Source organism: Galendromus occidentalis, unplaced genomic scaffold, assembly GCF_000255335.2.
Source record: "Galendromus occidentalis unplaced genomic scaffold, Mocc_1.1 scf7180000077488, whole genome shotgun sequence".
In the NCBI taxonomy this organism is placed as follows: domain Eukaryota; kingdom Metazoa; phylum Arthropoda; class Arachnida; order Mesostigmata; family Phytoseiidae; genus Galendromus; species Galendromus occidentalis.
The window spans coordinates 137612-149576 of NW_003805476.1; the positions used below are offsets into that span (position 1 = coordinate 137612).

At 51.6% G+C, this 11965-nt stretch overlaps 1 protein-coding gene across 1 annotated transcript; it reads left to right on the top strand.

The window, feature by feature from the left end:
* The first annotated feature begins 3980 nt into the window (after positions 1-3980).
* LOC100897640 (putative leucine-rich repeat-containing protein DDB_G0290503) lies at positions 3981-9948 on the top strand. Its single transcript, XM_029112267.1, has 12 exons — positions 3981-4066; positions 4167-4308; positions 4397-4600; positions 4721-6586; positions 6709-6933; positions 7068-7391; positions 7884-8051; positions 8326-8519; positions 8614-8793; positions 8899-9168; positions 9303-9438; positions 9539-9948. Exons 3-12 carry the CDS (start codon positions 4589-4591, stop codon positions 9680-9682), a joined length of 3519 nt encoding a protein of 1172 aa, XP_028968100.1. The 5' UTR covers positions 3981-4066; positions 4167-4308; positions 4397-4588; the 3' UTR covers positions 9683-9948.
* The last annotated feature ends 2017 nt before the right edge of the window (positions 9949-11965 follow it).

An 11965-nucleotide genomic window follows, 5' to 3' on the forward strand; every position in this document is an offset into this window, starting at 1 on the left:
CTCGGTCTTCCTTTCTTCTTGCTCTCTTAATTCTTCCCTTACTCCGTCCTCGCGATGGAGTAGGGTCATAGAAAGCTTCAGTAAGGTACCACTCCCGGACTTTCCATAATAAGACGCATCTCGGGTGATCTGACTAGTGAGGAAACTTCCAGAATCTCCGGAGGACTCCCCTCATATTCTACGGATGCTTCTCGCGGGGGACCATGAGAAGAAATTAAGCAGTCAACGAGTGCCTAGTTTTGCCATTTGAGCTACCATAAGTCAATCATTTCTGTCCATTACAGCCAGCGAAACACGAATTTCGAGTCGTTTAGATCCCTGACTTCGAACGCCTCCGATGCTCTTGAGCAAGAGGAAGATCTCATCTTCTTGTGGATCAGCGCATCGAGGAAGATCTCGGGGATTAGCGCGGTCGAGCTCATTGGGCTCGGCAGCTCACGCCGATGACGATTCACATCCCTCAAACTCCTGTTGGATGATTGCACTAGATGATATGAAGGAACTTCCAGCTTGTGATGAGCGTCAAGGCGCTCTCTCATTTCCCGGAGAGAGGCGCTACTCTAAGCTTTCCGCACCATTTCCGCCTACCAGAAATTGATAGAAAAATTCGCGCCCGGAGAGGAGTTTCGATCATGCAATCGGTAAACATATCGGGTGACTGAGCAGTCTGTTTCGGGTTCTCTCCTCTCAAGTCGATGGGAATTATGACTCATTCACACGTGGCTCCTCGGGAGCGGTGCATCATTCGAATGCGAGCTGTGCGTCCCGTTTCACGATACAGTGCATGCGCGAGGTATCATAAGGAGAATCCGTAGTATCTCCACAACATGAGTCCAATCGATACGTGGCCGGTGAGTTTTCTTGAGAATCCAATGTTTGGAACGATTTCCGAGAGATCGCCTCGGTATCAATCGTCCAACTGATGAGATCCCGAGGACGCGATCAGATACTGCGTACCCCGCGACAGTGACACAGTTGAGCACCGAAGCATTCCAGCGGGAAGCCTCCGAAGTGGGCTGTAGCCCCTCCACTGCTACGAATCATTCGCTATCCCCGAGTTTGGAGCTTCGCGCGTATTCGCGATCGAGAGACGGCTGACGGGGTCGATGCTTAAGGATTTATCGCCCCTCAAGAAAAACACCGAGATTGCCGGGTCAGGCCTGGGGTAGCCCTCCGACGCCTAAAGTCTCCGCTGACCTGAAAACTCACGGTCAACCTTCGATCCCTACATATTCCTTGAGAGGGTCTTTCGTCAGCTCTACCAGAGTCTGCGCGATCGGTGCCCGCCACTGGGCGCACCAGGGATCGTCTGTGGTGTGGTGGTGTCGGTGTAGCACCGAGCCGACGACGGCAGAATCGTCTGCTTCTGCGATGTAAACAATGCTTGCCCTCGATGGATTTCGCAGCAGCAGTACTAAAACGAATCTGACGTGGCTGCGAGAACTTCTCTCCAAAGTTCCGTTCGAATCACAGACATCTGGAGTCTCGAAGCCTCCCGAAGAAAACCAGGAATGCGAGAGCTCCCTACTAGGTTCATTCGAGAAACACTGAGCGCTTTCTAGATGGGAAGCCTACCAAAGGATTACGGTGCTCTTGCTGCTAGCCCTTGTTATTCGAAGGGAAACCGTGCTCTCCTCTGAGTGTTCAAGTTGTTGTTCAATAGGAACGAGCTATGTTCAAGAAGCTCCGTGATAAACTCACGGAGAATGGGAATCTGAATTTCGGGCAGCTCATCAATCCGGTAAGAACCTCAGTCTCCAACTCGATATTTATGGCCATTCACCGATATGGACTAGATGTCACGCTCCCAGTATGCTAAGCAGTTGCTGATCGGCATAAGAAAACTCAACTTCGGTCAAGCTCCTTTCCATCGATCCCACCTCAGTCGTGGAGGAACGATCCGAAGTCCTCGGGAGCTGCGGCTGTTCATTACGAAAGTCCGAACTCGCGTTCGATCGAGTTCTGAGACGTCCTGACTCATGGTATTCCACGGGCCCCGAGTCGTATCAATCCTCATATGAATGATATCGCTGAGGTACTCCAGCCGCGAGCTCCCTCAATCCAGATTTTGACATGTCCACTGTCTCCAGGCGAATTTTCCGGAGACAGCTGTCAGGATCAGCTGATCGTGACTGCCTTTGAGGGCGCAAGCAAGGAAAAGCCCACGTAGTCAGGGTTGTCCGATTTTTCTCTCGTCGGATGCCGTCAAATGCCGGGGAGGTCATCCTGTCAGGAGCTCTTGCGCGTGCCCTGGACTCTGCCGACGAGCACATGTTAATCGTTGCAAGCTGTTTCGATTAGAATCGCGGGAAGAGGAGTGATAGTTCCACCTGTGATTCAATGAATCCGCAACCGATTGAGCAACGCCACAGCGTACGCTGTCGAATCGGAACATCGTATCCGGAGTCGTTGGCTGAAAACGAGGGGAAACGAGCGTCTTCGTCAGATCTGTGCTCGTTTCAGCCGTTGTTGTCGTTGCCGCTGCTGACGTCTCGGTCGACGTTGTTGCTACTCTTGTTTTCGACGTTGTCGACGCCGTTTCCAATCCAATGTCAAGGGTTGGCCCTTTCCTATATGCTTGGTGGTCTCTTCCACCGCTTCTTTTCTCGCGTCGCCGTCGATACATATCGTCTAGTACTTCTCGCCGATGCCGGAAGAATTTTCCTGGCTATCGGTGCCGAGACGCTGTGGTGCATGTTGCGCGGTCGAGCTCAGAAATTTCGTTCAGGGCCGAAGTGCGTCTCTAACGCGAATGTCTTGTAGTCGTTGTTCGTGTCCGAGCTGGGCTGCTACTTCAGACGACAACCCGACGACGAGGTCGCGCAGAAATGGCGCCGCTGAAAAAGATTCGAAAGCTCCTACTCCGTCGGAGTCAATCCACCGTCAGCCTGCCCGCGGGGGAATCGGGTTACTACAACTTTGCGTACGCCTATGTAGGTGACTATTCGCTTTTTCTCGTGAAAATTGATCTTCCTCGCGATTCTCGAGCATCGCGGACCTCATTAACTTCTCACAAGAAACCTACGACAGCTGCAAGACGATGAACGAAAGAAGTGCTCCGGGTTTGTCTCGAACTAACTCGCTGCCATTGCTACCCCGTGTAACCCGAAGCATGCTTGCAGTCGAATTAACAGAGCCACTAATCATCCAGGGAAGGAATCGGAGGCTTTCTCTTCACTGTGGTATGGAGTCTCAGTTTTCGAACGGCTGCCTGCGATGGAAGAACGGTGTCGTGTTCTGTCCAAGAGTCTGTATGTCCAGGAAGACTGGCTGACTGGATGGCTGGCATGTTGATGGCAAGCTGTAGGTGGTCCTTGTCTATGTTGCCGTTCGGACGTTCCTTGCATCTCGGCAGGAATATCGTGTCTTCTGAGTGAACGATCTACGGGCAGGCTAGCGTTGGTACGGAGAACGAGAAGACCGCGCCATACGTGGGTGGACATTCTGGTTGCTATATCTGCCGCGTTCGCGCTTAACTAAATATCGGTATCGAGCTGGATTAAGTTTATTGGACGTGAAAGGTTCTCCGTCTCGATCCTCCGATCTTTCGGGCGCCCTCCGCTTTGTCTGGCTATTCGTTCATCTGATGCTTTACATGAGCACATTTTCTCTCAATAATCACCGTCGGAAGCAGGGTTCTAATCACTGCTGACATCGGAGATTGGAGATAGACGCTCCCTTCGAGACTGCCGATTCGGTCCACACCGACCGAATACCGTGCACGATTCATTAAACATCCACGAGAGCTATTTTTAACACACCATGATTGCCATCTGGAGCCCGCAAGCCCCTTGACGTGATCAAGACACGTAAAGGAGAGCCTTCCTTTACATCTGGTGTAATCTGCGGGGATAGGGATCCTCATCTGAGAGTAGCTTTGTTTCTGATGATTTTTTCGCGATTGATTCCAGGACGATGTGGGCACCGGGAATCAGAGCTCCATCATGGAGGAGGCGTCTCCTCCCGATGGAGCACAGGCAACGTCGTCACCGCGGCAGAGAACGTTGAGTTCATCTTCGAGCGACGCGGCGGTGCTCCCTGTGTATAACTCGCCTGAGCGACCCAGGTGATCTTTCAATCCGACGCAGGTCGGAGGGTTCGATGCACGAACATCCATCTTCCTTGAAGGTGACAGACCTCGAAGTAAACTGTGTCGTACGTTGCAGATATGTGCCCCAGTCCGACACCGAAAGCGAGGTAGAAGGTCCAACAACCATCGATCTGAATCGCGTTTCGAAAGAAGAGATCTTTGCAGTACTCCAACGCTGCAAGCAGAAGGTGGAACGGTACAAAAATAAATATGGCGAGGTGAGACGTACTCTTAGATGGAGGAGAGTATTAGACATGCACCGAGAGTTTCAGCGATTTTGATTAACCGTGCCCCCGCTCCCCTTAGACGGTGAAGGCTTATCGAGCTCTGAGTGAAGAAAAAGAAAAAGTACAGAAAGTCCTCACCGAATCCCAAGACAAAGCTCTAAGACGAATCAACGAATTGCGGGAGCAGGCAGACCTCGAACAGAGAGCCAAGGCTCACCTCGAGGAAAATCTCCGCGTCATCCTTGACGAGAAAGACGAAAAACTGAAGGTCATGAAAACGAAGGTTTGTGGAGAACGGGGGGCGAAAATATTCAATTCAAGGCCAATGACTCCCCTACATCAGCGATTAGCAGCTCCCCTGTGTCTCGAAGGGCATGTTGATAATCGAGGATTCCGATTCCAGATCGATCTCCTGTCGAACAGCGAAGAGGTTGTGAAACCGTTCAAGGAACAGGTGAAGCAGCTCAATCTGGACCTGCAGAGCAAAGAAGCTGACGTCATCATGGCCAAAGAGCTCCGGAGCAAGGCTGAGCAGCAGCTCAAAGAGATCAAGTGCAAGCTTGAAGCTAAGGACAAAGAGCTCCTGGAGACCCGGGCGAAGAGTAAGCTTCTCGAGGAACAAATTGCCAAACCCCAGGTGGTTTCCAACGGGACCGATAAAGCTCACACCGAAGACTCTAAAGCCATCGCAGCGGAGCACATGGAGGCGAAGATGCGGGCGAGTGAAAAGAAGCTCTCACAGAAGGAGAATGAGTTACGGAAAATAGCGAGGAAAATGCATCAACTGAAACTTATGAGCATCACCGAGGAGGCGGAAGAAGAGGAGAACAATTCTCTCGGAGGAGGCTTGGCCAAGAAAATCGAGGGCAGCGTCGATCAGCTCCTGAAGGAGAAGCAAAACCTCCAGAAGAGCATCGACGAGCTCAACAAGTTGAACAGACAGAAAGAGAACGAACTCAAGACCGTCCGGAGCAAGTTAGAACAAGCCAGTAGCGAAATACGTAATCAGAACAACGAGGCGTCGTCTCGGCTTGACGAGGTCCTCTCCGAGAATCAGAAGATCCAGAAAGACCTCCTGGAAGCTCAGGGGAACGCGAAGAGCCTCGCCGAGCAGTTACAAGCGTTCAGGGAAGCCTCGGAAGTTGCCTCACGCAAACTGAATGCCGCGGAAACGAGTTTTGCGCAGAGCGAACAGAATCTGCGACAGATGGAGAGCGAACTCCAAGGACTAAGAGCTGAGGTCGCGTCACGCTCGAAATCGGCTCTAGACCTCGAGGCACAGTTGAAGGATGCAAGTCGGAAGCAATCAGAAATGGAACTGGAATTATCGAGCTTACGGGCGAAAATTGTGCAAGAAGAAAACCTATCGGACAAGTCGCCAGGAGCCGGAGACGCCGTCGACATTGCGAACGGGGAGGTCGAGGCGTTGAGGAAGAAACTTTTGGGAGCTGAGGAGCAGTGCAAGTCTCTCATGGAGGAATTGCGAAGAGTTCAAGCTTCAGGTGAGGACGCTGACGTCTCTGGAAACTCAACTGATGCTGCTCAGCTCAAGCTGCATGAGGTTGAACGACTTCTCGCGAGTAAAACCGAGGCCGAGGCAGCACTCCTGAAACGTCAACAGGAGCTGATCGAAGAGCTAGACGCCCTTAGAAATGAGGCGTCCGAATTGAAAAGCGAGAACTCTCGAATCGCTTCGGAAATGAGCATTTTATCCTCCGAGAGAGAGAAGGTCCAGAGCGAATTGGAAGGAATCGGTGCACTCCGAGCGGAACTGGAATCCGTGAAGCAGCAGCTCGACCTTGAGAAATCCAATGTTGGGGCGCAGACGTCTCTGGCGGAACAACTGGAAACGAAGCTCCGGGAGGCTGAGTCGAGTCTCATCGAATCACAGGAACAAGTGAAGAAACTGACGTCCGATCTCGAGGTCGTTCAACAAGAGAAGCAACGCATTCAAGGAGAATCATCCCAGACTGAAAAAGGTCATCTCTCGAGGTGTGCAGATTTGGAGGAGCAATTGAGTGCGGCCCGGGGCGAGTCTCAGAAACTCCAGGATGAGGTCGGGAAAGTGAAGGAGGCCAGAAGTATCCTCGAGAAGGAGCTCAAAAGCAAACTGAGCAAGAAGGAACAGGATGCTGAGGCCGCAACCTTGAAATGGGACACAGCTCAGAAAGAGAAGAACTCCTTGGAGACAAAAATGCTCGAGATGGAGAACGACTTCGAGACGGAACGTAGTAAACTCAACGATGAAATCCGCTCGTTTACATCAAAGGTGAGTCAATCCACCTATCCCAATCTGTGCATTTCTTCTCCGATTGCGATCTCTGTTTTGAGATAATTGCTCCGATTCTGATTTCTCCCCGACTGACTTTCTCGATCGCGTCCCATCCCTAGGTGGAACAACTCGAAACACTCCTGAAAGAGAGCGCGGAAGAGGAATTGCGGGGTCAGCTCGCCTCCTTGACGGAAGAGTTGGAATCGGTCAGAGCCGGAGCTCGAGGGGCGATGGACGACGCGGAGCAGATGCGACGAGCCGTCGAAACCAAGAGTCAAGAACTCATAAAGATGGTCGACGATTTGGCAGAAAAGGAGCGTCTCATCAAAGAAGGCGAATCCAAGGTACGATCGACGCTTGTGGCGAGATCTCGATCGGAGCTGTTGGAGCGCATCACCGCGGATCAGGGATTCGGATCGGCATCAGTCAATCAAACAGTCAGTCAGTCCGTCGGTCATGATTCGATATAACCTTGCAGATGACGAGACTCGAAGCCCACTACAAGGAATGGATTCGGACCCTCGAAGCGAGACAAGCGGACACTGAAGACAAGTTGCGGCAGTGCGAGATGGAGAGGAACAGATTCAAGGAGGATGCCGATCGTCTCGATAAGATGTACGTCCAACTGGAGACTCAACTGAAACACGTCGAACAGGACGGGAAGCTGCGTGTTGCCGATGTCGAAGCGCGTCTCATAGTCGAAAAGGACAAAATGAAGAGATTGGAGGATGCCAAAACCAGATTGGAGGAGAAGAAATCGAAGCTCGAAGCAGTCATCGGATCCAATGAAAATACCATCCAGGTCAGTATCCATTTTGTTTCTATTTTTTTGCTGTCACAGTCGTTTTAGTCGTACGCATTCCGTAGTGCTATCGGAAAACAGCGCGGGGGTAACGGGGAGCCTTGTGCCTGCTTGTCGGACTCGAAGACGCGGACTAGTCACGAGTTTAGTCACGGATGCAACGCATCTGCCGACCGTTCTCGGATTCGAGCCACGGGAATCGATGAGAGAACTCGTAGAGGGCTGTGAAGTTGACGACTTTTTTTCTCAACTCTCCTAGAACCAATGTACGGCCTCTTCCTGTATTCCTCACGTAAGTTTCGGATGACTTGAATGCAGGTTGCGGAGGTCTCTCTTTTCCAGCACAGCTTTTCGCCATTTGCCGGGGTTTCGCTTCGCTTCTTTAGATTTTGCTTGGTTTGACTTCGACACCGCGGATGTCACCTGAATCGTTTCGTTGATCGGAGCGCCGTTGAAACTCAGAACTTATTCGTCTCATCCTCGTGTCCACAGAAACTGCGGGGAGAAGTCGCCAAGGTCGAGGCTGAGCTCAAAGAGAAATCACTGGAGTGCGAAAGTTGGGAGGAGAGCCTGAAAACCGGCAATGAGCGCCACACGAAGATCCGCCAGGAACTCAAAGATGCTCAGGCAACGATCGCTGGACTCCGTAGCGAAATAGAGGTTCGTTAGCTCGAGGTCATCGGACAAGTCGAAAATTTTCCGCGTGGCCGCAATTCAGTGCCATTCGAGGCCACGAAAACTTCGTGACATGTTCCGACTAAAAGTCACGATTTGAAGTCACGGCTGCCGCGGGGTATCCATTTAGAATTCCGATCAGCCATGGCGTATGCTCTGTCCAAGTTCCTGCGAGTCTCCCCGTCGGCATTCGTCTGAAATGCGGGAATGCACTCCGGGAATGAGTAATCAGTTCATGACCAATCCGTCTCTGCCGCAGGATAAAGAGGATCGACTGCGAGCTGAGTTCGAAGGTCGACTGTCGTCAGCAGAGGAGTCGCAAGCAATTATGAAGGAGCAAGAAGAGATTCTGACCCGACAGCTCAACGAGACTCAGGCTCTCCTTCACCAGAAAGAAGAAGAGCTCGAAAACATAAAACTGTCGCCAGTTCAGCAAGAGAATCTTCAGCTACGGTGAGCTTCCTCTTTGATGTTGGTTGGTGCATCCTCGTGGGAGCGCCGTGAGTTCCAGCCCATTGGTGGGGTACTCATTTTTCTCCGCTTGCAGCCAAACTCTCAAGCAGGTCGAAGAGGAACGCGAGCGCTTACTGCAAGAGTCGAATAGGATGAAAGAGGAATTGGCTCAAATCACAAAGCAGGCGGAGCTTCTGGGCAAAGAGGCTAGAGCTCTGCGGGATTGCAGTGGTGATGAGATTGATACACTCCGGGAGCAGATGGACGAGTACAAGTACGTATACGTGCGCTGCAAAGAGCTCTGAGTCTCCATTGTGGGAATCACTCCCTTCGATTTTATCTCTGAACCAATTGATTACCGTTGCTCCATTATTTTCAGAAATCAATCCATATTAGCCCAGGAGAAGTGCGACGGCTTGCAGAAGGAGCTGGCCGCGCTGAGGAAGCAACTGGAGGAGAGAGAGGACGGTTGGAACCACGACGGCTGGTCTGGAGGCGAATGGGGAACTACCGACGAAACGACCGAGGATCATAGTACGCCCGCGGTTCTAGAAGTAGCCGTCGAAGAGAGTAAGGTCGGAGCTCCGAAAGGACCTCACGAAAGCAGCGATAGCATAGATGCGCTCCGTATGCAGCTCGCTAAGCAACAGTAAGTGTTCTCGTCCTCGATGGGAGTCTGACGTTGCACCGGGGTTGGCAGACCAACGACTCGACGAAGGAATCAACAACACCGATCCGGCATTCGGACACTCGCGACTCATGTGGTCCGTTTTTATCCTTCAGTGATGAGATTCGAGACTTGAAGGCTTTATTGGGCTTGCACTCCCGGGGAGGCCTCATGACCGATATGCCGGGACCCACTGAATACGAATATTTGAAGAACATCATGTTCAATTTCATGATGGGAAGAGAGACGCAGGTGAGTGACACGCTGGACTTAACTCCGGTGTTCAAGCGCTGTGATATCTGAATATATTTCATGAATGATGATTCATGATTAATGATGATTTCTCCCTTAGACCCTGTGCAAGGTGATTGCTGCGGTGCTCCGGTTCTCAACGGAACAAACTCGTCTTGTCACGGAGCGGCATGAGTCCCTTCATAAGGTTTCTGCACTGTACCATCATCACTCCACATCGAGTCATGCCAATAGACCGCACTGACGTAGTTGGGCACGGCTGTTGCCGGCAGGCCAACGAGTTCATTGATCCAAAGAACGGGAATGGCCGACGCATCGATATAGTCGTCGATGCGGAGGACACATTTACCAACTGCACCGTCGGATCTCTCAAGATTCCGTCCACGTATCTGAAGATACAGCAAGCTCTGACATATCATTCCAGCTTGCACTCTGGCTTCGCCGATCAGCGTGTTTTCGGACAGCACCGTGCGGACATTCCGTCGACCTAGTTCGTAGATTCGCTTCCCTCACCTGTTTACTTTATGATTGTCAAGCTTTTGTTCTGGTTCCAAGACTCTGGTGGAATTCACAGCGAAGATGTGCCTCTATCTCAGTGAGAATCTGAGTCGTGTAAATAATTTTGTAAAAAATCCGAGAGCAATTTATACAGTGAGCAAACGAAAATGGTTATGAAATAAAGCTGTTTTGAAGAGGAGCAAAGTTACAGTTTTTTGGGGGACGCCGTCAGTCCTCGTCCAATGGGGCTTGAATTCGATGGTCGGTGATCATGCCTCGTATCTGATGATCTTCTTGATAAAGCCGCTGTCGGCAGCAGTGGTCGCGGTCCTGGAGGTGATAATGTTGCGAACGGGTGAGCGATGTACCCGTTTCAAAATCACGCGGATCGGTTCTCTCAGCTCTGATCGGGGCATCGGTTTTCCCGCGACTAAGGCTCACGCAATCTCGGGAAACAAGACAACGCAAGTGCCGTAAAATAGTGAGGATCTTGAATGAGGATCAAGTCTGGGAAGCCGAGGGCCTCAGACGACTTCGCGGTCCTACGCTGATCTCAACGAATCCTCCCCGAAATCGGAGTTCCGCAAATAAATAACCATGAGATCAGTTATTAGGCATTTCTCGGAAAATGGTCAACTCCCGACTGCGCTCCCTCCGATTGAACAGCTCGGGATCAGACCTCTCGAATGTCTGTGTCTCCTCACACACCAAGCGCCATGCGAGCGGAGGCGGAAGGGGTGACGGGACGGTCCGATACTGGCATCAGGGTTCCTCAGTTTTGAGCTCCAAAATGCCCCCGGAATAAGCTTGATGGTCCGATTTGAGAGATCATCTCCACTCTCTAAACATGATAGCTCGACACGAGGATAGCAGATCAGCATACATCGCAAGACAGCCAAGCAACCGAGTCGAGGCTCCGATGCGGACGCGCGGAAAATCTGCTCCGCCGGTCACAGGGAGCGGTACGCAGCCGTGCCCCGGCATCCCGATGGATGCTCTCCATGACGAGGCATGAGCCTCGACGAAGATTGCTCAATATAACTTTGCGCAATCGATTTGGTGGGATCCCCGAATCCGGACCGTCGAATGGAGCTCCCGGTAGAGTTCTCCTCTCGAGCAATTCCGAGCAAGCGTTCCGGCTCCCGAGGCAGCAGGTCCAGGTGAGGTTGACCGCAGCGGCCTGATTCTGAACAATGGACGCGAAGGCGAAAATGCTGATGCTGATGGACGTCGGCGTATTCTGAGATGGACCAGCCGAAGATCCTCTGGCCCAGGAACAGAATTTTAGCGCCTGTATAGGACGCAGCAGACCTTGCTGGCAAGCGCCTGACCCACACACGCGCAACTCGACTGAGGTCAATGCTTCTAGTCGTTGATGGCGTCAGTCTGATGTTTTGTTTTGAGGAAACAGCAGAACAGCTCGGAGTCGACTTGAGTGAAATTTTCCAAGAAACTGGCGCAAAAAGAGCCAAAATCTTGCAATTGGGTGGACTACGTCAGAAGGTGTGCCGTCAGAGACGCGCTACGGTGATTTTGTGATCCCATTGGTCTTTAATGTGAAATGGTGTGGTGCCCTGTGGGTGCTATGTGAAGCTAGCTAGCACCAAATGTGGATATTGTTGAGGAGCTACAGCAGAAACTGTGTAAGGGGCCGCTGCTGGCCAGAACTTAGACGTTGCGCTGTTTTCAAGTTGGATATTGTGCTATGTGTGAACTGTATCTCTTCGTTGGAGCACCGCTCGAATGTAAGTTTACGGTGCGTTCAGTGCGGTTTACGGGACAGTTCTCAAAGCACTCGGACTGAGAGAAGAGTATCATCTTGATCGTCACTACAAGTTCTGGAGACGACGACGATGATGGCCACCGCCGCCACCAAAAAGGCACTCAGGCACTATGTCGGGCCCTCGTAGCTATCGTTTTGCGTCGCTATGTTCTTCTAATCAGAACTTGCGTGTTGTTGCTCTCATTGTTTTCACTGTTGTGACTAGAGCGATCTGGTTAGGGGAGCTGATCGGAGTATCAGTAAAAA

What these genes read in the sequence shown, in the direction of transcription:
- LOC100897640 (XM_029112267.1), top strand. An exon ending in TCCGCTCGTTTACATCAAAG is followed by an intron (nt 6,587 to 6,708) that starts GTGAGTCAATCC and finishes TCCCATCCCTAG; the next exon opens with GTGGAACAACTCGAAACACT. An exon ending in CAAGAGAATCTTCAGCTACG is followed by an intron (nt 8,520 to 8,613) that starts GTGAGCTTCCTC and finishes CTCCGCTTGCAG; the next exon opens with CCAAACTCTCAAGCAGGTCG.